This window comes from Odontesthes bonariensis, chromosome 16 (genome assembly GCF_027942865.1).
Source record: "Odontesthes bonariensis isolate fOdoBon6 chromosome 16, fOdoBon6.hap1, whole genome shotgun sequence".
NCBI classification, from domain to species: Eukaryota; Metazoa; Chordata; class Actinopteri; order Atheriniformes; family Atherinopsidae; genus Odontesthes; species Odontesthes bonariensis.
The window spans coordinates 3,500,960-3,526,599 of record NC_134521.1 but is presented as its reverse complement, the minus strand read 5'-3'; the positions used below and the strand labels follow the sequence as shown (position 1 = coordinate 3,526,599).

General features: G+C 39.6%; 2 protein-coding genes across 4 annotated transcripts in view; both read right to left on the bottom strand.

Annotated features, from left to right (window-relative positions):
• gtf2ird1 (GTF2I repeat domain containing 1) overlaps positions 1 to 18,410 on the bottom strand; it is a 61,626-nt gene extending 43,216 nt beyond the window's left edge. The window contains exons 1-5 of the mRNA XM_075487412.1: positions 18,119 to 18,410; positions 2,699 to 2,828; positions 2,368 to 2,509; positions 1,393 to 1,569; positions 322 to 505 (exon numbers count right to left, since the gene is read on the bottom strand). Coding sequence (XP_075343527.1) covers positions 322 to 505; positions 1,393 to 1,569; positions 2,368 to 2,509; positions 2,699 to 2,824 — 629 coding nt within the window. The 5' untranslated portion in view covers positions 2,825 to 2,828; positions 18,119 to 18,410. The remainder of the gene's footprint in view (positions 1 to 321; positions 506 to 1,392; positions 1,570 to 2,367; positions 2,510 to 2,698; positions 2,829 to 18,118) is intronic.
• Positions 18,411 to 20,380: 1,970 nt separating this feature from the next.
• Positions 20,381 to 25,640, bottom strand: part of clip2 (CAP-GLY domain containing linker protein 2) — a 73,057-nt gene continuing 67,797 nt past the window's right edge. For 2 of the 3 annotated variants that reach the window (XM_075487409.1, XM_075487411.1), the window contains 3 exons: positions 24,741 to 24,929; positions 23,656 to 23,719; positions 20,381 to 22,404 (listed from right to left, as the gene is read on the bottom strand). In XM_075487409.1, the coding sequence (XP_075343524.1) occupies positions 22,388 to 22,404; positions 23,656 to 23,719; positions 24,741 to 24,929 (270 nt within the window). In that variant the 3' untranslated portion in view covers positions 20,381 to 22,387. The remainder of the gene's footprint in view (positions 22,405 to 23,655; positions 23,720 to 24,740; positions 24,930 to 25,640) is intronic. The other variant, XM_075487410.1, reaches the window with a different exon arrangement.

Sequence of the window (25,640 nt, the reverse complement as noted above, 5' to 3'; positions counted from 1 at the left end):
TAAATATTACCAAATGTGCTCTGGGAAGACTAATAATTAAACAGGGAGGTTTTTTTTCCCCCCAAGCTGAAATAAAACCCTGTCTATCCAAACTAATACTCTACAGCCTGCTGTAGTCTGCTACCAATAAAAGAGATTCCAAAGCTGCTGTGAGCTTTCAGCAACACACAAGTATGCAGAGCATTAGAAGCTAAACTGAAATGAGTTTTTGTTCTTTTTAATGTGAAACAGCTGGCATCACAATATATTACATTCTTCTAAACAACAGCCTCCGCTCCGTAACATCAGTTTAGAGCAGACGGGTTTCCATCTCAGACTCACCTTTTTGCTGTGAAGTGGATACGGTGGCTCTGCTCCAGAATCTTCATCAGCGTTTTAGTGTCGTACTCCGAGGGCTTCTTCAGGGTCACTCCCTCGGGCAAGCCGTGGGCCACGACGCAGCTTGGGTCCTTCTGGATCCACTCATAAGGCACGGGGACCAGGCTGCTCTTTCCGACAGCCTCACCTGCGCGTCACAACGCATACTGAGTACACTGCTGCAAAGCTTGTTAGAAAAACATTCTATACGAGCTCAAATTATACTGATGTGACTAGGGATGGGAATTGATAAGATTTTTACGATTCGCCAGACCAGCGATTTCTTCTACTGCCTGGGGTTGAACGGAGGTTGATTTTACTCTATATCGCCACCTCCTGGCCAGAAAAACTGCCGGTCCGGCGCTATCAGTTTAGCCTGCTAATTCCGCAGTAAAACTCAGCTATGCTGCGTATAAACTTTGGTTAGGACATGCCAGTAGGATTATTTCTGCACACTCTTATGGTATGTATAGGTGTTTTTTGTATGCAATACACTTCAAAATGACATAAAAATCGCACATTGTGCCTTTAACCGTTACTAACAGCAGCTTTTACAATGAGGCAAATGGCGCTAACATGATAGGCAGTGTTTGTTAGTTAGTTACCTGCAGTGTTAGCCGAGGACATGCTAACGTTGCTAACGTTGCTGGGTTCAGATTCACCAACGTTAATCATTCATTCATAGTTATTGCATGTTGGTAGTATTTCCTCCCTTTGGTGAAATATTCACTTTGCAAGTTGCCCTGTTGTAGTCTTTTTTAGGGATGTGTAACCAAACTTTCGAGCGTTTGTACCGCTTGGGCGCCATGTTTACTGCTGGCTGCGCTGGACTCGCCACGCAACGCTGCGTGGTGACGTCATTCGCGCCCACTGGAATTGAAAAGGGAATCGTTTGCAAAATCGCCAAACGATTCCAAGGAATTGAAACACTGGGAACCGGTTCTCGATTCCCATCCCTAGATGTGACCCCTTCTCTTGAACAACGGGGCAGAACGAGATTCAGTTTAAAACACACTGTGTTCGATGGCTTCTTACTGTAAAGCACAGTGAAGACTTCCTCCACCATTTTCCTCAGAACAAAGATGTTGGATGGGGCATCTGATGGAGGTCTCGGTTTCCCGTGCTCGCCATCCTTACTCGCTTTGCTGAGGTCACCTTCCTGGTCTTTGGTATGGGCATTTGCTGTCGTCAGACTCTGCAGACACGGCACCCCTAAAGCCGGATGAGGGAAAAGGACGACTTTCAAGAAGATTAAAAAATAGCAAGTGCATATAAAAAGGTATGGGTCTAAATGACTCCCTTTATGATTTAAGAAAGTATACTCTGTATGTTTTAGATATGTGCCACCACACGAGAAACACTCTCATGACCGGTTTTCCTAACATGTTTAAATAGAGAGGAAGTGATATCAGAGCATTTAAGTGTTAAAGTCCAAAAAAAAAAAAAATCTCTTGTTCCCCAATAACAGGCTGGAAAACTAATTCCACCTCGCATACAAAGGCTGATAAACTTTTTACGCTTACAATCTTTTAGAAATGAGAGCAAAACCTTAAGTGAAATGTGTAATAACTTGTAGCCGGGGTCAGGACTGTAATGAAAATGTTTCTATGCTCCATTAGTGTGCTAGTTCAGATTCAGAATTTCTTCATTTTGAAAACATTATGCATTGCATGGCCTTTGCTAAATGAGATGTGAAAAAAAAAAAAAGAGCTTGTTTATATGTAATTTTATCTAAAAAAAAAGCAAAAAGCGTGGTACAGAAACTGCTTTGCGGATTTAATTATTTCATGTGGAAGTAATCTGATATTGAGCAAAACTGCAAGCTGCTGCAGTTACTCGAGCTTTTGGCTGAATCTGCCTTTATGTGATCACAAAACTGTAAAATCCTGCTGAGACGCAGGTCGCACGAGTTCTTTTGTCGCAAGTGTTTCACAGCTTTGACTCTAATGAGAGTGAAAAATGCTGCATCAAGAGGAAATAATGGAAAACGATGTTCGGATCAGCGCTTACGGCAAAACTTGTAGAAGTCTGTTTGGATTTCTCTCCTGGAGTTGAGGAACACTCTGCCCTTCTCTGTTCCAACAGCAATCACGCTGTCCTCGTGCACAGTGACGCATGCTACCTCTGCATTTAGTTTCGACATTGCCATGCACTGGAACACAAGGATACAGAAGTCACTCCCTTGGAAGTCGTAATGAGAAAGTTATTCTAATCAAGAGTTTCTTAACTAAGCAAAAACACACACAAAAATGTAAGTTAAGGGCAGGTTTTCACTCGACACATAAGACAACAGTATCTGAAAATGAAATAACAAGTGTGTGATGCATGATCCCAAACATACCACTGAGTCGAGGGCCGACACTAAGCTGGTGAGGATCTCCTGTCTGGCTGACACCAGCGGGACGTGTGGCTCGCCGCGGGAGTTTGTCCTGATGCCATCACCTGTCAGCTTCCTCATCTGAGCCATGCCTCTACAAGGAGCAGGAGAACATGGTTCAGGGAGGCGGCCACAGTGTGACACATGCATTCATGCACACATGGAGCAGTGGCCTGCATTCAAAGTGGCTCTGCAGACATCACCGGGTTTAACTTTAAGCAATTTGCATTACAAGCATCGAGCTGATACTGAAAGCTGGTAAGAGACAGGCAAGAGACTGTGATAAACCTCCATGTGCCATAAACTTTCACCAAATGGAGACATTTTTAAATCCAGGTTAAAAACATTTCTGTTCTCATGTGTCTATGCATGAAATCTGCACGCTATCTTTTAACTTATCTGGACTGTTGCTTGTTTTTAAATACATTTAAATTATTTTAATTGTTTTTCTTTATATTCTTTTCTTCTTCCACTCCCTGCTGCAATGCTTTTATTTTATGTAAAGCACTTTGAATTGTTTGTACATGAAATGTGCTATATAAATACATTTGATTTGATAGTGCATGTTAGCATGATGTGCAAATAGACTCAGCATATTTACAATCCCACTTTAGCATGTTAGCATGCTAATATTAGTCTGAAATCCAAAGATGACAGCCCTTTTCATGTCATATGTCAATGAACATTCATCTGACTTTCATGCAAATTTATGCATATGTGCTGTAACCCTTTAACACCTTTCTTGAGCTGCAATTCGACCAAAGGAACCTTTCTCAGGTACTAGAGTCTGTTAGGGTTCCCCTCCTCTGCCCCCGCTTCATTTGAACAGCAGGAATCAAAAGCTACAAGAGTCCCAGGGGAGAAGTTTCACTCTCAAAAGACAGCAAGGAGATGGTACTTTTGAGATTCCCCGAAACTTCGTGGTGTGGCTGCTCCAGTATTTTTTATGTTTTACTCTTTTATGTTTAAAATCCTCCACAGCTAATAATATCTGTTGAATTCATGCTGTACCACAGGAATAATTCTTACTGCTTGTAAACACAACTTGTACGCACGACATTTCAAACAGCTGTGAAGACGCAGGCACGGGCAGCTGTGGTGGTTGGGCGAGCTCCAGGATGAATGAGGGGAGAAGGTACTGATTGTGATAACAATAAGATGTTAATTTGAGTTTGCTTTACAGCAGTTAAATGCCTTAAAATGCCCAAATAAAAACACCAAAATCCTGGAAATGTGTAACATAACAGATTTTGAGTAAATGCAATTGAAGCACCCTTCCTGGTTTGACTGCTGTGTGACTGCTTTTTACAGCTTTGTGCCCAGCATGACACAGATTTTTTAACAAAATTGAATCTGTCTTTTCATGGGACAATCCTTAAGAAATTACACTTTGCTACAATGTAAAGTAGTGACTGTGCAGCTTGTATAAGAGTGTAAATTTGCTGTCTCCTCAAAATAATTCAGCACACAGCCATTAATACCTAAGCCACTGGCAACATAAGTAAGTACACAGGGTAAATGAAGGCGGCGTCAGTGATAACGTGAGATAACGTTAGATGATTAGCTAGACTGTATTATTATACCAACTCTGGTGCTGGCATTAATTCACATAACATGCTAACGTACCAAAGAAGCTCTGCGTATGTATGATTGTGATCTGTCATCTTGAAAGGGGCGAATTTACGATTTAGGAACGAGTGATAAGCGCGGCATAAGCGTGCGGCGCGTTCTCGTACTAGTTTCTATTTCGTCAGTCTCTCGCTTCCCGACTAGGCTTTTGTATTGCGGAAGTGGGCGTGATTTTGTCTAAACTGGGTTGGAAAAGGGATACACGCGGCCCCCCGACCCTCAGCGAGTGTTTGGAAGGAACCCCACAATTCAGCAGACGTACATTGCCTCTTTAACTCTGTAAATTAGACCCAGGAAACAATGAAACAATATTTCAGCTCTTCAAAAAAAATGCCCACGACGGTTTAAGTTCTGGGTGCTGTTGGTTGAAATGCGCCTATAATTCACGCCCATAATGTTTTGCAAAAAATAAGATATTTTTCATATCATATATCATACTATCATTATCATTTGTATGAATATATATAGGCTACATAATATATAAAAAAATATTTAAATTGTTTTGTGTTAGGCAGAATATTAGAAGCAGGCAGTAATGTTGGACAACAGGGCTATGAGTCGCAGAACACCAGAGTGACACTTAAAGGCCTACAGAAAGGTTATTTTTTGCACAAAACTGAAATAGCAGATCGATTCCTTATATACCATGGAATTTTTTTTATGATTTTAAAATAATTTTAGGCCCCTGGATAGTCCTGATTAGGCCCAATAAACTATCACCACATTTGACTCGAATTTGGCAAACTGGAACGACAGGTGCGTGACGTCACGAGTGCCAGCTGCTGGAACAATCACCAGTAGTTCTAGTAGCGAAGCCAGCAGTTTGCCAGACCTGGACAGCTTCTTCACGGCAAATTTCGATGTGTGCCGCGGGACGTCGCTTGGAAATATAAAACGTTGGGTTCAGTGCAGTTTTTATTGCGAGTAGGTGTACGAAGTGCGTGTGTTGCCCTCAGCAGCAGCAGCTCACACCACCGGGGGCAGAGGAAGCAGAGACCTGCGGTCGGACAGGAATCCACCTGGCGGAGAGAGTGGAAATCAGCCGGCAGAGCGATCATGTCCACATCGGGGCTCTTGATGATCGCTCTGCCGGCTGATTTCAGGACAACCATCCCGCGGTGTGTCCGCTCTCCGCCAGGTGGATTCCCCCTGAGTGTCCGCACCGCAGGGAGCTGAACACGGCGGGATGGCTCCGGCTGATTTCACCAGAGAGGAGGCAGGCGGACAGGGAGGCACAGACACAGGACCGCAGGTCTCTCTGCTTCCTCTGTCCCCGCAACATTTGAAACTTTTCAGGTGAGAAAGTAGTCGTTTAGATCCCCAACGTGTTGAAAACCTGACAAAATACCGGCTGTTTACCATTTTGTTCCAATGAATTCGGCGCTGCTAAAGCTAGCCGCAGTGAGCAACGCACTTCCGGTTATTTTGACAAAAATAAAATACCCGTTGCCTTTTATCATAGGGAAAGCCATTACGTGCTGTTGTTTTGAAAACAGGAAGTGAACCTACCCTCGTTGTAGCTAGCTTGAAACTGCGGTTTTGACAGGAAATGACGGGTTGCCACCGTCCTGCAGTGCTTCTGTCTCGGCTTGTATGGTGTCGCGGGGCAACTGATTTGTCACTCACAAAACAAGTTAAATTGTTGCTAGATTCAGCCAGATTGAGCCCGAAAGTCGCTAGATTATTTTTTTTTGTCGCCAGAGATGGCCAAAAGTCGCTAAATCTAGCTAAATTGGCAACACTGAGGCAGCCAGGAAAAACCATGGCACTTGTGACGTCGCACGGAAGCCCCGCCCCCAGTCTGCAATTCCAGGAAGGTTTCCTAGCGGCAAATTCAAAATCGCAAATTTCATGCGTTTATGAAATGTTTTGGTGTAGAGTCCAACGATCATTATTGTTCCTCTGTGTATGTATTATCATTATGTATTGGGTGTAGTGTCAGCTTTCTGTAGGCCTTTAACTAAACTATTACATTTATTTATGAAATATTGCTTGAGATGTCTTCAATGCCAATGGTCCAGGTTGTATCGACTACATATGTTGTTCATATAAAAATGTGTGTGTGTGTGTGTAACATGCTGGGAGTATCCATTGCTGCTGTAATAAAAAAATAAAAAAATAAATCTACCTATCACTCGCTGCCACTGGAAAAAAATTAAAAATTAAAAAATAAAATAAATTCCCTACCTACCCATGACATCAACTGACAACCAACAGGAACCAAACTTTTTTTTTTTCTAGGCCTAAGGGATCATCACAAACAGGAGGATTCATCCTCAAGGGACCGTAATGGGAAACTAAATTTCATGGTGATACATGACAACAAAAGGTCTATCCCGAGGGTCGTGCCAAATCCATCAAAAGCCAGAATGTATGCCGTGCCTTCGTCAGTTAAAGGCGATTAGACCCCTCAAATCATGTCATGTGAAACCATCGCGCTTTAGTTTCACTCCTTGACAGACGGCAAAAGGAAAAGAGATATTGACTGAAGATGGTCCTCAAATTTCCAGCATAAACTACATCCTTCCATTAGAGGTTTAACCTGAGCAAACCATGTAAATAAAAGCAAAGAGGCCAACAGATAGGAAGCGCATGAAGAAAAACTGCTCGTCGAAAGCCAGGAACTATGTTCTCATGGCAACTGAAACTCGTCTCCTTGGAAACTAATCTCGGGGCATTTGAACAATGCAGCTCTGGCCTTTAATCTCTCCAGACACTGGGAACCATTATACTAGCCTCTGGCAAGCCCGAACCACTGACTCAATAGAGAGAGGACAGAGAGGTAGAGAGAGGGAGAGGGTGGGATTCAGCTGCACCAGTCTCAACGTGCCAAGTCTGTTGGCCATCTAAATCTGCCTCCCCTGAGGCCACCGCAAACATTAGCCCCCCTCCTAAATTATTATGGCCTCAAAATAGATGGCCTCTTTCCCTCACATATTTAGAAGGCAAAAGGAAGTAGCTGGGAGGAGAACGATGGGGATAAGCAGAGGCTCAGGATAGTGCCCATGTCAATTGCTTTGCAAGAAGAAGCTCAAGTGTAATGTCAAGAGTGTATATTGAACAATTAAATAAATAAATATGTATTAAGTAAAGCAATACAAGATAGTTTGGCGTGGAGTCGAAAGTCAAGAGAAAGACATTTTAGATTCTTTCTCTGTCGTTCTGTTGACGCTGAATGATGCAGACTGTGGAAAATGCGTAGACCATTTACTCTGGTTTCCCCCCAGAGAGAATCCCCCTGTCATCAGAGCCAATAGAAGAAGAAGAAGAAAAATCCTCCTACATTTTCGTCTTTTGACAGAAGACAAATCTGGCCATCTGAAAATTTGATTATCTGTAAAACTCTGGTCCTACAAGAAGATTTTTTTTGCTTAGAATTTGACTGGTCGAAGCAAGGATTAGAAAGTGCCTCAATCGATGTCCTCTTATGATGAATGCATCTTGTAGGGTTCTTCCTGTATCTTAAAATGCCGGGCAAACTGCCCGAGTGTCATTTGGATCTAACCTTTTAAGAGAATCTAATATATCCACTTTAATGGGGACCCAAAACGATCAGTAATGTAATGAGGCTGTTTAATGACACTAGTACTACGAAGAAATATTCATTATCCCATAAAAAGGACAAGACAAAACTAGAGTAGCAATAACAGCGTATTGAGTTTTTTTTCCACAGTGAAAGTGACCTAAGAGCTAGGTCTTCTTTGGGGGGTAAAATACAATCCTGTGGAGCAAAAGTTGCACTTTGAAACAGGTGACAAATGTAGATCTTTTAAGTATTCTCACTGGATGAATCAATGTAATGTATGTTTAGTAAGTTGTAATTCTATTTTCCATAAACACTGAGCAGGGTACACCCCTCACAGGTCGCCAGTCCATCCCATTGAGCATCGAACACAAAATGTTCCATTCACCTGTGAGAACAGTTGAAACCACGACTTTCTATACTGTTACTGGAAAAGAGCGACCGCCTTTAAAGGAGAAGTTTCTTTTTTTTTAAACTGGACCTTATTTCTGGAATAAAATACGTTCATCTACTCACCGATAACAGCTTGGTGAAAGATATTCAGATTACTCGAGATGTATATCCACATAACGGGAGAGAACAGGGCATAGACAATACAGCCTCTAAATAAGGCGTTATCTGTCTTTATTTCACCAATACTTTAAAGGGACACTATGTAATAAATTAAGTCATTTATTAACTCAAATCAACATATTCATTCATAAATTAGTCTTCATTGGTGTAAAATTATCTCTGTCAAAAATCTCACTTATCCTCCTGAGTGAAGAATAACTTGTCTGTATCTACATAGAGCGGGCAAGCTCTATGGAGGCCGCCATGTCCTTCCGGTCTATGAAAAACGACGAAGTGCCGAGAGGGACATAAAGCACTTCGAATCGCGTTTTCCCCAACGCCGGATGGCTTATTACTGGCACTAACGGTAAATAGATTTTATCTCGTAAATTATCCCACTAATAATGCATTGATTGTTACCAAACTTCTGCCGTAGTACACATAGGCTCTTAACTCACAAAACGAGGAATTAGAAAGTTTGTAAGTTTACCGGGAGTTTATTTAAAAGAACACTTTCCAGATAGCAACTACACACTGCTGCTAACGCTAACGCTGCGTCGACGTCACTTCCGGTAACTCCCGGGAATATGACTAATTGCATTGTTTGCACACCAAAGGCAACTTATGTTATCTGACATGTTATCTGTCATCTGTATTTATAGTGTTGTTGTATGTGTGTTATGTAATCCTTTGTACTGTTTGTCTTGATTTATTTTTGTTTGTATGGACCTTGAGTCTGAATATATAGCTTCTTGAATCTTGACACATACCGCCTGCCGTAGTTCAAGAAGTTGCAACGCACATTTGATAACGTGAGGCGCTAGAGAGCAAATTCATTCAACTTTGCAAAATAACATTGCAGCACTAGATGGGGGAAGAAATTACAAAGTGTCCCTTTAAGCCGAATGAATGAATGAACCATTGCACTGTTAGGTCATAGCTGCCACGTTGTTGTTATTGGGGGCTATGGGGGGGCTTATAGGGGCTTTCTACACACGCGTCTAGTGGGATGACTTTATTGACGTGTGCCGCTGCAGCACAGCTCATTCACTCCGCTAAGGACGTCCATCGTACTCAAAGTTGTCGTCCACGTCGTCAAAATCTGATAAATATCCTGCCATGTTGCACAAAACTAGCAGCAGCAAACTCCGTGTGAATGTCAGGCAGCTGAGAGACACCAGCAGGTACAGGAGATGCTTTACAAGCTACCCTGAGGAGTTTTCAACAACTGCACCAATGCAGATGTTTCTTCAATGGTCGATCATCGTTTCGTGTACGCAGGTGATGCGATAAACACTTTTTTACAAAGAAGAAAATATAAATCAATACGTTTTGTTACAATTTGAGCACACACAAACCAGAGATGGGGACTCGAGTCGCACTTAAAAGGACAGTTCGCCTCTTTTGACATGAAGCTGTATGACATCCCATATTAGCAATATCATTTCTGAACATCTTCTTACCCCCTGCTGCGTCCTGTGAGCCGAGTTTCAGCCTCGTTTTGGCGTTGACGAAGGTAGTCCGGCTAGTTGGCTGGGGTTTAAAAAATAAAGCGTCTTGCATCACAAAATCGTCCATACAGAAAAAGTCAGACCTCACATCGCTTGGTGCTATTTTTGCCTCCCTTCATATCAATGCGTACAGCCACCTAGCGATAGCCGCACCTGTTACGATGTTTACTGCTCGGTCTGCTCTTCGGTCTGCACAGTTTACATTGGACGCATTGATATCAAGGGAGGCAAAAATAACGCCAAGCGATGTGAGGTCTGACTTTTTCTAGATCGACGATTTTGTGATGCAAATGTATTACTCTGTTGAACGCATATTGTTTTGAGAAGCAAGACGCTTTATTTTTTTTAGCCCCAGCCAACTAGCCGGACTACCTTCATCAACACCAAAACTCGTCTGGAACTCGGCTCACAGGACGCAGCGGGGGGGTAAGTCAATGTTCATAAATCATATTGCTAATATGGGATGTCATACAGCTTCATGTCAAAAGAGGCGAACTATCCCTTTAAGTCGCACAAACAAAGACTCGAGACTTGACTTGGACTCGAGGTTTGGGACTCGTAAACAATCTTCATATCATGAAATTATTGTTTATGATCTTTATTTATTTAATTCCGATGTATGACAAGGCTGATGGCAGGCTGAGCGCAACACAGCCTCACGCATGCGTGTAGCCACTACTTCAAAACTACTGTAACCATGGCAGCGTCAAGCTCATCTGGAACTGTGCCACATGTTGCCACATTTGGTTATAAAGCGTTCACGCAGACAGCAAACAAGCGAACGACCACTTGCAAAGTGTGTGGTATCAGGATAAATGATGCTGGCTCAACTACTGTACGTCCAACTTCATCAGGCACCTAAAAACTTCATAATGTGAAAGCGAAACTGAGCGCGTATCGACAGGTACAGCAAACAAACTAATCAAAGTAAACAGTTTTGTAAACTACATGCAGATTATAGCTTCATTGTTCACTCCACAGCATTGCTGATTTATCTGCAGCAGCCTGTGAAACTTTGTTACCACATTGATTGCTAAGCCAAGTATACGTGGATGTAGTTTAACGTTAATCTAATTTCCGTTTTAAAATAGCCTACTTTTACAACTTCAGGGACACCTGATAAAATTCCAGGTTGACACCATCAATAAAACTGAAAAATGCACAGAAATTGCGCTGAAAACTGTCATGCATGAGAAGTTCAGGCTACACAGCCACTTTACACATATTTCTTAATACATTTATATACTTCAAACAAGCTTTCATGGCACTTCTTCACATTGAATTGAAATCTTAAGTAACCATGCTCCGATCAATTTTGATCCTGCAGTGTATAATGATGTTACATATGTTGCTAATACAGTAGATGCTTTCATGCCATAACATACAGTAATGCAGCCTTATCTAGACCAAATGGCATGTGTCTAATGATAGAATGTTCATTTCAGTCATTTGAGACTTGAGACTTGACTTGTTATTGGTCCTCAAAGACTTTTGACTTGACTTATTATTGGTCCTCAAAGACTTGTGACTTGACTTATTATTGGTCATCAAAGACTTGAGACTTGACTTGTTATTGGTCATCAAAGACTTTAGACTTGACTTGTTATTGGTCCTCAAAGACTTGTGACTTGACTTATTATTGGTCATCAAAGACTTGAGACTTGACTTGTTATTGGTCATCAAAGACTTTAGACTTGACTTGTTATTGGTCCTCAAAGACTTGTGACTTGACTTATTATTGGTCATCAAAGACTTGACTTGTTATTGGTCATCAAAGACTTGAGACTTGACTTGTTATTGGTCATCAAAGACTTTAGACTTGACTTGTTATTGGTCCTCAAAGACTTTTGACTTGACTTGGACTTGAACACAAAGACTTGTGAACATATCTGACATAAACAGAAACTTTGTTCACTTACTAATTTTACAGAGTATTCCTTGTGTTTAAGTGTTTTTTTGTGTTTAAGTGCCACACAATGACATACCTAGCTAGTTTAACAAGTCTAACTGTTTGGTTTTGTTTTGTATTTGACACAGTAGCGCCAGCATCACTCCATGCTACACTCTTATTAATGGATTTGTGACATACGTCGTAGCAACAGATATATTTGGTCACAAGACCATGAGATCAGTCGTCTTTGAATCCTTCTCAAAGTACAACATGAGACAACATCGATAAAGAGCCACAACCAACTAAATTGCGAACACTGTCTCTGGATGACCATCTTTCGTCTGGGACAATCCAGTCAGAAAGTGGAAATATCTGTGTGGAAACCACACAGGTTGGACTGTTTCTCCATCCCTGCCTACAACTTGTAGTCAGTCGGGGTGTAGCCGGAGAGCGACTACTCAACTTTTCATCACAACAAACAACATAATCCCTGTGTTTGCACCCTTTATCTGAGGCTGTAGCCTTTTGTCATCATTCATGTCATGGTGCTGAAATGCTCGACAGCCAAACAAAAAAAAAAACTAAGAGTTCACATGAATTAATTTTCCTGAACCAAAGATGCAGGCGGTTTAGCAATTAAGATATGTATGCAGCCATGAAATCAGGGCTTTTAAAACATGAATATAATGGTCTGTATCACCATATTGGAATTGCTGCATTGCAAACAAAGAAACAACTGGCACAATGCCTTCTCTTAAACTGTATGAATAATTGTTGGGGGTCCTAGCAGCGAAGCTAGGAAAAGCTATGTTAGTAGCTTTTCCTATTATTCATCCATATCCGCTGCAATTGAAGTCTATGGCAGCCCCATGAACGCTATGGTAAAAAGTTGTGAAATTTGGCACACGTATTCAGCCAAGTGCCAAAGCCAAAGTCAAGAATTTTCATGCCCCAAGAGTGTACTCTCTAGCGCCACCAACACGTCAGAGTTCAAAGTGCATCCAAATGCATAACTTTGGACTCCATGGTCTAAATTTCACAAATGAGGCATCGTTAGAATCCTTGGATCATGACGAGTCCAACGTCAATGACGTCAATTTGCGTATACTTACATTTTCCGCCATTTTGAATTTGATCAAAAACCTTAAAAAAAAGCATTTCAGGTCAAAGAGATTGTCCAATTTTCACGAAACTTGGCACATAGACTCTTAAGACCAAGCCGCACAAAAGTTATCGTGTGGAATTTTTAATTTGGCCTCCGTTTTTCCATAAAAGCAAATCAAACTCGGTGATGACGCAGCCAAACCGGAAGTGAGGCCATATCTTGGCAACCGATTAATATTATGACGTCAAACTCCTAAAAGCAAACTCATGACCACATTTGTGAGAGGCCCAAGAAGTTTGGTGACGTTTGGCCTATAGGGGGTGCTACATCTAGCAAAAAGGCTATTTTGCTCATATTAAAAGAAATATGCCGCACAAAAGTTATCATGTGGATTTTTTCATTTCACTTCCGTTTGCCCATGGCAAGCAATCAAACTCAACGTCGACGCGCAAAACGGGACGTTAGGACGTATCTCTGCGATGCATTTATGTATCGATGCCAAACTTGGTGCATTGACTCACAACGCCTTCCTGAGCAGCCCAAGCCTTCCCTATTTGGGCCATTGCTGCTTGCAGCTATATTTCTAAAATGAGTTAACTTTAAACCTCTGTGTTTCGCACCGGGTTTGCCCGATACTATTTTCAGACAAAATATCTTTAGTGAAGAATTCAAATAAATGATTTTCTTTTATGACTTAATGATGGGTATCATTTATAGTTCTGTTCTCTTAAAAAACACGCTGAGAATGTTCAGAACGAAAACAAAAGTAAATCATTCTGATTAATATCTACCTGTACACTTTCTCATTCACCGGTTGTTCCAGTCTCAGCACCAGCAGTCAGTAAAGGCGAGATAAGGGAGGTGCATGGAGCCAATTTCATACAAGCTGCGGGAATTCAGGAAAATAAATTGGGAACTGAGTAATGGGGATACCTGTGCAGCAGCAAGGCTTTATGTCTATCAGCTCCCCTGCAGGGCTTCTGTACGAGCTGTCGTAAAGAAAATGCTAACAGGACAAGTATCATGGAGTTCACAGCACGAGAGTGGAAAGGAACTTTTGAAAGCTGAACCCAGGACAAAAAAAAAAAGCCTCGACTTGGAGATATAGGGTGCAATAAATGTAATTAACGTCTGTTCTTTCTGTAAATTGCGTGTGAAGTGTGTGCATTCAGCACAATTCCATCTAGTCTGTGAACTCCATTTTTTTTCCCACACAGTTAGAGCTGACAAAGCTTTACTAACAGTCAGCTGTCTGAAAAACTTTCACGCGTCTTATGCAAACTAAGAGCTAACTACGGATTAGGGCCAAACGTAAGAAAAAATATTTATATTTTGCCTGTCGAGAATAAAGTTGACATGTCGAGAATAAAGTAATTAGATGATGGACCAGAGGAGTTACATTACATACATTACATTACGGTCATTTTGCAGACGCTTTTATCCAAAGCGACTTACAATAAGTGTGTTCTACATCGGTAGGCAAAAGAACTTCAGGTCACAAGAAATCATAAGTGCATTTCCTTCCAACACCAAACAGCTAAGAGCATAACTAGTGTTAGAGTAAGTGCTATAAGTCAGGTACCTAGACACATGGGAATACAATTTAGAAAACAAAGACAATTTAGGAAACAAATAAGTGCGTAAGGAGCTAGGACGAAGCAGGTGATGTCCTAAGTTCCTTCCACTGCCCTGTAGGCTAGCACCAGAGTCTTAAACTGGATGCGAGCAGCTACTGGAGTTGACTTTTTTTCTCGAAAATTCGACTTTATTCTCGACATGTCGACTTTATTCTCGACATTTCGACTTTATTCTCCACATGTCGACTTTATTCTCGATATTTCGACTTTATTCTCGACAGGCAAAATATTATTTTTTTTTCTTATGCCTGGCCCTAATACTCTTCCGTAGCTAACAGTTTAGCCAAACCAAAAAAAAAAAAAAACAAGATAAAATTAAACTACAGTAGTGTATGGCTTCAGTCACAGACATAATATTTAGTGTAGACGCTATCTAAGTTGGTACGGAAGAGTATTAGGGCCAGGCATAAGAAATAATAATAATATTTTGCCTGTCGAGATTAAAGTCGAAATGTCGAGAATAAAGTCGAAATGTCGAGATTGTTTTATTTAAGTTTACTGCACCGCAAGATGGAATAACATAGTTAGAATTAACTCGTTAGAAACAGTCATCTGTACGGAAGAGTATTAGGGCCAGGCATAAGAAAAAATATTTATATTTTGCCTGTCGAGAATAAAGTCGAATTTTCGATAAAAGTCAACTCATCTGGTCCATCATCTAATTACTTTAATCTCGACATTTCGACTTTAATCTCGACATGTCGGCTTTAATCTCGACATGTCGACTTTATTCTCGACATTTCGACTTTAATCTCGACATGTCGACTTTATTCTCGACATTTCGACTTTATTCTCGACATGTGGACTTTATTCTCGACATGTCGACTTTATTCTCGATATTTCGACTTTATTCTCGACATGTCGACTTTATTCTCGACAGGCAAAATATTATTATTATTTCTTATGCCTGGCCCTAATACTCTTCCGTAGCTAACAGTTTAGCCAAACCAAAAAAAAAAAAAAACAAGATAAAATTAAACTACAGTAGTGTATGGCTTCAGTCACAGACATAATATTTAGTGTAGACGCTATCTAAGTTGGTACGGAAGAGTATTAGGGCCAGGCATAAGAAATAATAATAATATTTTGCCTGTCGAGATTAAAGTCGAAATGTCGAGAATAAAGTCGAAATGTCGAGATTGTTTTATTTAAGTTTACTGCACCGCAAGATGGAATAACATAGTTAGAATTAACTCGTTAGAAACAGTCATCTGTACGGAAGAGTATTAGGGCCAGGCATAAGAAAAAATATTTATATTTTGCCTGTCGAGAATAAAGTCGAATTTTCGATAAAAGTCAACTCATCTGGTCCATCATCTAATTACTTTAATCTCGACATTTCGACTTTAATCTCGACATGTCGGCTTTAATCTCGACATGTCGACTTTATTCTCGACATTTCGACTTTAATCTCGACATGTCGACTTTATTCTCGACATTTCGACTTTATTCTCGACATGTGGACTTTATTCTCGACATGTCGACTTTATTCTCGATATTTCGACTTTATTCTCGACATGTCGACTTTATTCTCGACAGGCAAAATATTATTTTTTTTTCTTATGCCTGGCCCTAATACTCTTCCGTAGCTAACAGTTTAGCCAAACCAAAAAAAAAAAAAAAAAAACAAGATAAAATCAAACTACAGTAGTGTATGGCTTCAGTCACAGACATAATATTTAGTGTAGACGCTATCTAAGTTGGTACGGAAGAGTGTTAGGGCCAGGCATAAGAAAAAATAATAATATTTTGCCCGTCGAGATTAAAGTCGAAATGTCGAGAATAAAGTCGAAATGTCGAGATTGTTTTATTTAAGTTTACTGCACCGCAAGACGGAATAACATAGTTAGAATTAACTCGTTAGAAACAGTCATCTGTACGGAAGAGTATTAGGGCCAGGCATAAGAAAAAATATTTATATTTTGCCTGTCGAGAATAAAGTCGAATTTTCGATAAAAGTCAACTCATCTGGTCCATCATCTAATTACTTTAATCTCGACATGTCGGCTTTAATCTCGACATGTCGACTTTATTCTCGACATGTCGACTTTATTCTCGATATTTCGACTTTATTCTCGACATGTCGACTTTATTCTCGACATTTCGACTTTATTCTCGATATTTCGACTTTATTCTCGACATGTCGACTTTATTCTCGACAGGCAAAATATTATTTTTTTTTCTTATGCCTGGCCCTAATACTCTTCCGTAGCTAACAGTTTAGCCAAACCAAAAAAAAACAAAAAAAACAAGATAAAATCAAACTACAGTAGTGTATGGCTTCAGTCACAGACATAATATTTAGTGTAGACGCTATCTAAGTTGGTACGGAAGAGTATTAGGGCCAGGCATAAGAAATAATAATAATATTTTGCCTGTCGAGATTAAAGTCGAAATGTCGAGAATAAAGTCGAAATGTCGAGATTGTTTTATTTAAGTTTACTGCACCGCAAGACGGAATAACATAGTTAGAATTAACTCGTTAGAAACAGTCATCTGTACGGAAGAGTATTAGGGCCAGGCATAAGAAAAAATATTTATATTTTGCCTGTCGAGAATAAAGTCGAATTTTCGATAAAAGTCAACTCATCTGGTCCATCATCTAATTACTTTAATCTCGACATGTCGGCTTTAATCTCGACATGTCGACTTTATTCTCGACATGTCGACTTTATTCTCGATATTTCGACTTTAATCTCGACATGTCGACTTTATTCTCGACATGTCGACTTTATTCTCGACAGGCAAAATATTATTATTTTTTCTTATGCCTGGCACTAATACTCTTCCGTAAAGTTGGAGCTGTTATTTAAATCTTCCAGTAATATTTCCAGTTTGAAAATCTGTCACTTTTTTTTCTTTTAACAATACGTGACTGTGGACAGATGTCCAGAGGAAATGAGTGTTTTATTTAAGTTTACTGCACCGCAAGACGGTAATAACATAGTTAGAATGAACTCGTTAGAAAACAGTCATCTGTCATCTTCGAATTGTTTCGCTTTAAGTTTTAAAGTGTAGCTTCCATTTCTTTTTTTTTTTTTTTTTTTTTGTGGTGTTTGTGTGTTCAGCCCGCTGGCTTTGTTGTACAAATTGGGTAACCTTCTAGTCATTGATGGCGATATAAAGAAGAGGTAATTTACCAAGCAGACAGCTGTGTATTCCTGTCAAAAATAAAAGGCTACACACTTAACTCGCAAGGTTACAGTGAGGAGTCCGTCGAAACTCAAGTGAAACTGTTGACAAACAATAACCTTTCATGTTTCTTACCATCTGCCTAACTAATAAATAGAAGCTAATTAGCTAACGGTAGCTTATTAACATTAAGCTAGCTGACGAGCTAGCTTTAACTGTTAGCTGTACTGCGTTAGCCCTGTTGCTAAGCTAGCGCTAGCACTTTCCTTTCATCTGCCTCCCCAGTCCAAAAAATTGGGTTATAATCTGTAATTTCGAAACGTACACACACAAAAAGATGCACTTTCCATCGAAACACGCAACGCAACTGTTCAGAAATGTAAGATTTAGCATCGAAATCTCACCTTAATTTGCGATTAAATAGCCTTGTTGCTGCTGTCAATCCCGGAATAGGTTTTATTCCCCCGTTTTAATCCATCAGAAACGCTCACAATTTCCATCCACAATGTAACCGTGCCGTCTGCTAAAACATCGTAATCCGTATCATCGCAATAACGCCCGTCCTATAAGCTATTATTTGTGTATTCTTTTCGGAGTTTATTTCTGTTTTTTTCCCTTAACCAGCGCAGGGTGTCCCTTTCCCCTTTCTTTGTTCTGTAATCCAGTAAAATTGAAACTCATTCGCCTCCTGCTAATCCCAGCCCAACTCAACACCAGCATCTATTGGCTGCAGTTTTACACACAGGATTAACGTGAGGGGACCTCTGGAAAAACCACCAAGGGTCACATTTTAAATTCAAGAGAAATTTATGGAGTGCATCATGTACATGTTTACTATTCTGTTTAGAGCTATTTAAATCACTGTCTGCCACTTTGGCTGCAATTTCATGTAGTCAGTTCTGCTTTAAGGAAACCTCCACTGTGTGAAGGTTTGGTGTGTATGGAAGTTTTTCTGTGCCATCAGAGTTTGAATACGAATTTATAATATTGAATTTTTACAGCATCAAAATCAGACTCTGAATTTGAAAAACCAACAAGTGTAAAAAAAAAATTCAGTGGAAAAAAAATTCAACTTCAAAAAATTCAACTTCCAAAAATTCAATGGAAAAAAATTCAATGGAAAAAAGTCAATGGAAAAAAATTCAGTGGAAAAAAATTCAACTTCCAAAAATTCAGTGGAAAAAATTCAATGGAAAAAAATTCAGTGGAAAAAAATCCAACTTAAAAAAATTCAGTGGGAAAAAAAAATCAACTTCCAAAAATTCAGTGGAAAAAAATTAATTGGAAAAAAATTCAACTTCCAAAAATTCAGTGGAAAAAAAAATTAACTTCCAAAAATTCAGTGGAAAAAAAAATCCACTTCCAAAAATTCAGTGGAAAAAAATTCAACTTCCAAAATTTCAATGAAAAAAAAAAAATCAACTTCCAAAAATTCAGTGGAAAAAAATTCAACTTCCAAAATTTCAATGAAAAAAAAAAAATCAACTTCTAAAAATTCAGTGGAAAAAGAACCAGACTTAACATCCGGGTAAACAGGGAGAAGCAATCGATCCCTGTTCTCAATTCATCCAACGGCAGCCAATCAGGTTACGCTCCATTGGACAGATCAGCCACGTCCACCCACGCGGGTGATGGTGCTTCGGTGAGTGAGTTTACTTTATTTGCCATTTGTGTTAGTAAAACTGAGTAATAAATATTACTCAATATCTATTGAGCTGATCTGATGAATTGAGACGGGGATCGATTGCTTCTCCCTGTTTACCCGGACGTTGAGTCTGGTTCTTTTTCCACTGAATTTTTTTTTACACTGTTTGTTTTTCAAGTTCAGAGTCTGATTTTGTTGCTGTAAAAAAAAATCGATATTAGAAATTCGTTTTCAAACTCTGATGGCACAGAAAAACTTCCATAGTTGTGCAGTATCAAATTATTTTTAGGATTAGGACCCGTCCAAAGTGGATATATGGCAGCTCCATGGATCCTGTGGCCACGGAAGTTATGCCATGGCTGTAGTTATTGCCTAAAATAGCTCATGCCTGTTTTAATGTAGGGTAAAGTTCACGTCAGGGAATATAACTATTTATAATGAATTTATCCTTAATTCGTGTGCATAATCCACTCGTAATCATGGGTTTTCAGTTAATTTTTGGTGTAAAACCTCAAGAACAAATAAATTAAAAAAAAAAGATGCATGGCGTTTTTTTTTTCTCGCTTGATTTAGCAAACAATGAGTCACTACCTTAATCAAATGTCACCTGCATAACCAATCTGCCCCTCAGCAAAAGAACTGGGGCATGCGGATAAGAGCTGACATTTGCCGAGGCCAACAAATAAAAGTGATACCAGGAGATTAGAGATGTTGAATTAAACATGCACCGTCTGACTTATTTTCCAAATAAAGGAATTATAACCTCCTCTTCTGGCCGACGTTGTCGATTCTTAATAACAAAAAATTTGCCTGAGATTGGTAAATGATCTACAGTTTAGTGTAACACAGTACACGAGTGGCGGATGAATGGGTAAATGGTTACGTCCGTCGGCTGAATTTCCTAAAAGCAACCCATTAGTATGTTAAAATGTGTGCAGAAACAACCCGGTGTGCTGTAGTTCCCCATTAACCAACAAACATAAAGAAGTGACAGGAGTGTAAAAAATAAAACACCACCAGCTCTTGGCCACATTGTTAATATTTAATGACTCAATCTCCAAAAACCGTTGCAGCAATAATCCAAAGGGTATCAACCCTCAAGCTGAAAAGGCAATACAATAACATCCAATGGAACATTTAGGCTTTATTTGAGCTGACCAGTGCCCGCCCTTCATACTGTGTTCAGGAGACTCGGCTCCGAGCTTGCTACACACCACTCACCTCCTTGTAATGTCTCCTGTAAAGCAATAGCAACCTACGAACAAAGCTCCTAGCTCAGCTGACGAATGGATAAACCAATATTTGGAAGACTTTAACGGTATAAATGCAAACCAAAGCAATGTGTTGTCAATCAGGGCGAGGATGAGTGTAACATCCATTTGTTTGGGTTTCAGCTTCTTGTAACAGCCCTTTAGAAGACACAGGAAAAGGCAGATCAAGCAAATCCAGGGGACATTTTAATACATAAAAGAACAGGCTCATAGGGAATGCGAAGTTATGCCACATATAGTTGGTTAATACCACTATATAAATGGAGTCTGAGTTTGATACAAAGTCCACAGGAAATAAAAGAATGGATTATTACCGACAGCCAAAAGAGGCAAAGAGAAAAAGTCTGGAATAATTCACAACATCCATTCTATCAACATCCTTGTAACATCATTCGTGGAGTGAAATCATCCTCATCATCATCCTCATCATCAGTGTGAACAGACGATTTTCTACAGGTGCACATCTGGATGATACAGTGTAGTTCAGCTGTATCCATAAGGCTAGGTAGTTGATCTATGTTTTTATCACTGGCACTGAAATAACCGTCAAAGTTTAACAACTGTCCTCGATCGTGGTCCCTCTGCTAATCAATAAAACTGCAGCCAACCAATGTTACCTCATGTTTTTTTGTTTTTTTTAAAGATTTGAAGGAAAAAATAAAAATAAATTAAATAATGCACTCAAAGGACGACAGAGGAATTGCATTGTTATGTACAACTCTTCATTTTCTCCATCTTCCTTTCTAATATCGAGACATACTGTTGCTCTTGACCTCTTCCTCGGGTAAGGTTTTTTTTCAGAACTGGTTAACTTAGCTTCTCAGCTCTGGCTTTTGCACACTTTTGGACACATTAAAAAAAAAAAAATGATAGGCTGAGTTTCTGTTTGTGGGCCAAACACATGAAAAAGTTGCTTAGAAGTTCTCAAAAAAAAAAAAAAAAGTATCTGGACCACATCCGGCACATGTACCGTGAAAAGTTATTCCAAAAAACAAAACAAAAAAAAATCGTTTCAAATCCACGGTAAATAAAATGCATATATTCTCACCACAAATGTGAAGGGACACATTTTAACTGTATCATGTTTGTGTTTCAGACTCATAAGACAAGTTGTGGTTGGAGAAAAACGTCTCCATTCATTTCTGCGTGCTACAGCCGGAGTGCGAACACAAAAGCAGTGACAGGTGTAATGAGTCTCATCAAATATTAAACGGAGAAATGAGTTACGAAAAAAAAAAAGTCATCATTCGTGTGTTGTGTCATAGGCCAAGACATCTCCCCGACAGTACATGGGATTATTACAGAGCAAATTAGCAAAGTAAAAGTAATAAATTAAACAAAAAAAAGCAACAGAGACCCAGTTCTCCAGTAAGTTGTCCGTCAGCAGTTTTGCTTTCCAGAATCAAAATTCAGAATTGTCAAAGTCTCGCCAACTCGTAGAATCAAACGTTCTAACTACTGTAAAGCGTCAAAAGTTGCCATACTGTATGTTTTCAGCAGTAGTTGTACCAATAATATCTTTTCATGTCCATACTTTATAGTACTTTAAGCGGCCTTCATGATTGGCTAATAGGTGCTTTTTTTGAACAACAAATAAATTCACTTGAGATAGAGGTTCGCTGTTTTGGTATTTAACTGTAAACTGAAAAGTTCGTCAGGTGTCCACCGCAGGATGAGGAGATGTGTTGGACGAGCTTCGTCTGGACGTCCGAGGTCAGTCCGGGGTCATGTCAGCGTCCACGTCTTATCTTTACTGCTTACATCAGTGATGTTCCTTAAAAGAAAGAAAAAACCAACAATAAGCGCTGATAATATTTCTACCAACGGAGTATTAGGGCCACATTTAAAAAAATTTAAATAAATCGAGAATAAATTACGAGAATTAAGTCGTTAATAAATATGGCGAGAATAAATTAAGAGAATAAAGTCGTTATTAAATATGGCGAGAATAAATTAAGAGCATAAAGTCGTTAATAAATATGGCGAGAATAAATTAAGAGAATAAAGTCGTTAATAAATATGGCGAGAATAAATTAAGAGAATAAAGTCGTTATTAAATATGGCGAGAATAAATTAAGAGCATAAAGTCGTTAATAAATATGGCGAGAATAAATTAAGAGAATAAAGTCGTTAATAAATATGGCGAGAATAAATTAAGAGAATAAAGTCGTTATTAAATATGGCGAGAATAAATTAAGAGCATAAAGTCGTTAATAAATATGGCGAGAATAAATTAAGAGAATAAAGTCGTTAATAAATATGGCGAGAATAAATTAAGAGAATAAAGTCGTTAATAAATATGGTGAGAATAAATTAAGAGAATAAAGTCGTTATTAAATATGGCGAGAATAAATTAAGAGAATAAAGTCGTTAATAAATATGGCGAGAATAAATTAAGAGCATAAAGTCGTTAATAAATATGGCGAGAATAAATTAAGAGAATAAAGTCGTTAATAAATATGGTGAGAATAAATTAAGAGAATAAAGTCGTTATTAAATATGGTGAGAATAAATTAAGAGAATAAAGTCATTAATAAATATGGCGAATGGCCGGCTGATGCAGCCACCGATAACCCTGTGGTCGACCACTTCCAGCCATTTCCCCCTCCACAAAAGCAGCGAGACCGCCTGGTTCTTTCTGCGGAAAAGATAAATTTTCTTGCATATTCTTTTTTAAAGTCCTGATACTTATGACAATGTGATGCTGTTGTGCCAAAAGATTAAGTATCTCTTGTTTGTGAAAGCTGTATTCAAGTACAATTCCGCGAAATGCTCCACGGCCCTCAATTTAACAACTCTCCTGCTCTAAAACAACAGGTTAGAATATTTATGAGTTTATTCTCCTAATTTATTCTCAAATTATTTACGACATTAATTCTCCCCATATTTAATAATGACTTTATTCTCATAATTTATTTTCCCCATATTTAATGACTTTATTCTCGTCATTTATTCTCGAATTTTTTATTTTTTAAAATTGTGGCCCTATTAATATATTATTATCAGCAGAATAAAATGAGAATACCAACATCTTGAGGGCTGCCTGGCTCCTGGTGATGAATCCCATTAGCTGAATTTGCGCCATGCACCTGAAAAACATTCAGAAGTCATCATACTGGGCCAGATTCAGCTGTATTACATTTGTGCAGACATCAAATAATGACAGAACACTGTAGTCAGCAGCTGGTTAGCTTAGTTTAGCCGAAAGACTGAAAGCAGGGAATGCATGGAGTCAGGCTCAGCGTTTCTTCCTGCTCCCAGTCTCTGTGCTAAGATTATTCAATTCTATTTTCTCCCACAAAAAATGTTAATTACTGCACTTCTGATTAAATATTTAAAACTGAGGGGGTTTGGGGAGAACTTGTCATCGGGCCTGCTGAAATTTACTGGAGCGTGGCGCGGAGTGTGCGCGGCACGAGGGGATTTTCACTTCGGCTCGCATGTTAACCGATGAGAGCATCCACAGTGGTGCTCAGAGATGAACGTCTCAGCAGAGAGACATCTAGAGTTTCTGCGTGGTGTCTGTTTTCCATCAGGTTTGCACCACGGAAGCGGTTCTCAGCAAACTACACAGCAAAAACATTCGTCGGTCCTCATATTGACCTCATATCAGCCACGATTTCAGTGTGTAAGACATATTTCATAGACTCATCTGTTGTGATGGGAGACGACAATAATGAATAATTTTCCTTCAATTTCCGCAACAGAATGCGAATGTTGACAAGTAACAGCTGGGTGACTCTAATAGCTTCCCTTGGATGGATTATCTTACAAAAAACTCTGTATTTATGGTCCTTATCAGAGGCATGCAGTGTTTAAAAACAACTGTGTAGGCGGCAGCTGCGCCACAACAGTAAGGTCACACACACACACACACACACACACACACACACCTCAGATCAGCAAACCACACACAACGATCCTGATAAAAAGCAGGCCTTACTCCTGGAAGCTGACCTGTTGGATGCTGAGCAGCCGTTTGACACGCACAGCAGCGTAAATAAGGGAATTCCCCACCCCGTCCCTATCATACGCTTGCTTCTTTAACCTTTTTTCACGCCCTCTAGGTCACTCCTCTAGCGAAATAAGGCTCGTTTTTCCCCATTTTACCGGGCTTTTTTCTGGATGTCTGCGCATGGCCAGGACCAGCTGGTCGACTTGCTGGTTGTGCTCCAAGGCGTTCCTCAGGGCGTCCTCGGTGCCGAGCAGCCGCTGGCGCAGGCGGCTCACCTCAGAGTCCAGAGCTGAAGGGTCCAGCATGGAGAACCGCCGCTGATCAGGGGAGGACCGCTCCCGACCCTGAAATACACACACACAGGAAGCACGCTCAGGAATAAAATCTGCAAATAAATCACTGGTATGTGATCGACATCTGCAAAAATAAATGTGAATGAATACACTAGCCCAGTGGTTCCCAAACATTTTGTGCCCAAGGCACACCAAAGGACAAGTAAAAATCTCTAGGTACACCTATTGTGCAAAATAGCCCTTATAACACGTGTTATCACTCATATCATGTAAAATATCTGTAAATGTGCATAATTATTTACTAATGCCAAATAAAATGTACCAAAGACACAACTATTACTCATATTACTCATGAAATATTTATTAACGAAATATTTCAAAAATGAAATTGAAACTTTATCAAATTAGGCTTCATCAAAGCAGCAACAGTCATTTAAACCAGACGGTCACAAATTAAAAATGAGGCACAAGAAACTCAGCAGAAATTCAGCACAGAGAACTGACAATGCAAGGAAGCTGCATTGTCCATGGTCCTAAACTACAAACTATCAGTGTAACATTTCAGCAATCAGCATTGAAATATGCGCTGTTGTAAATATGGTTGTCACAAAATCCCGCGGCACACTGGTGTGCCGTGGGACACAGTTTGGGAACCACTGCACTAAACCACTCATGGATTCTTTCATCTATCACAGATTATGCCGTAAATCTAAGTCAGGAGTAGCCTTTACATCCTGCTGTGAGTTTTACGTCAGTGTTGGC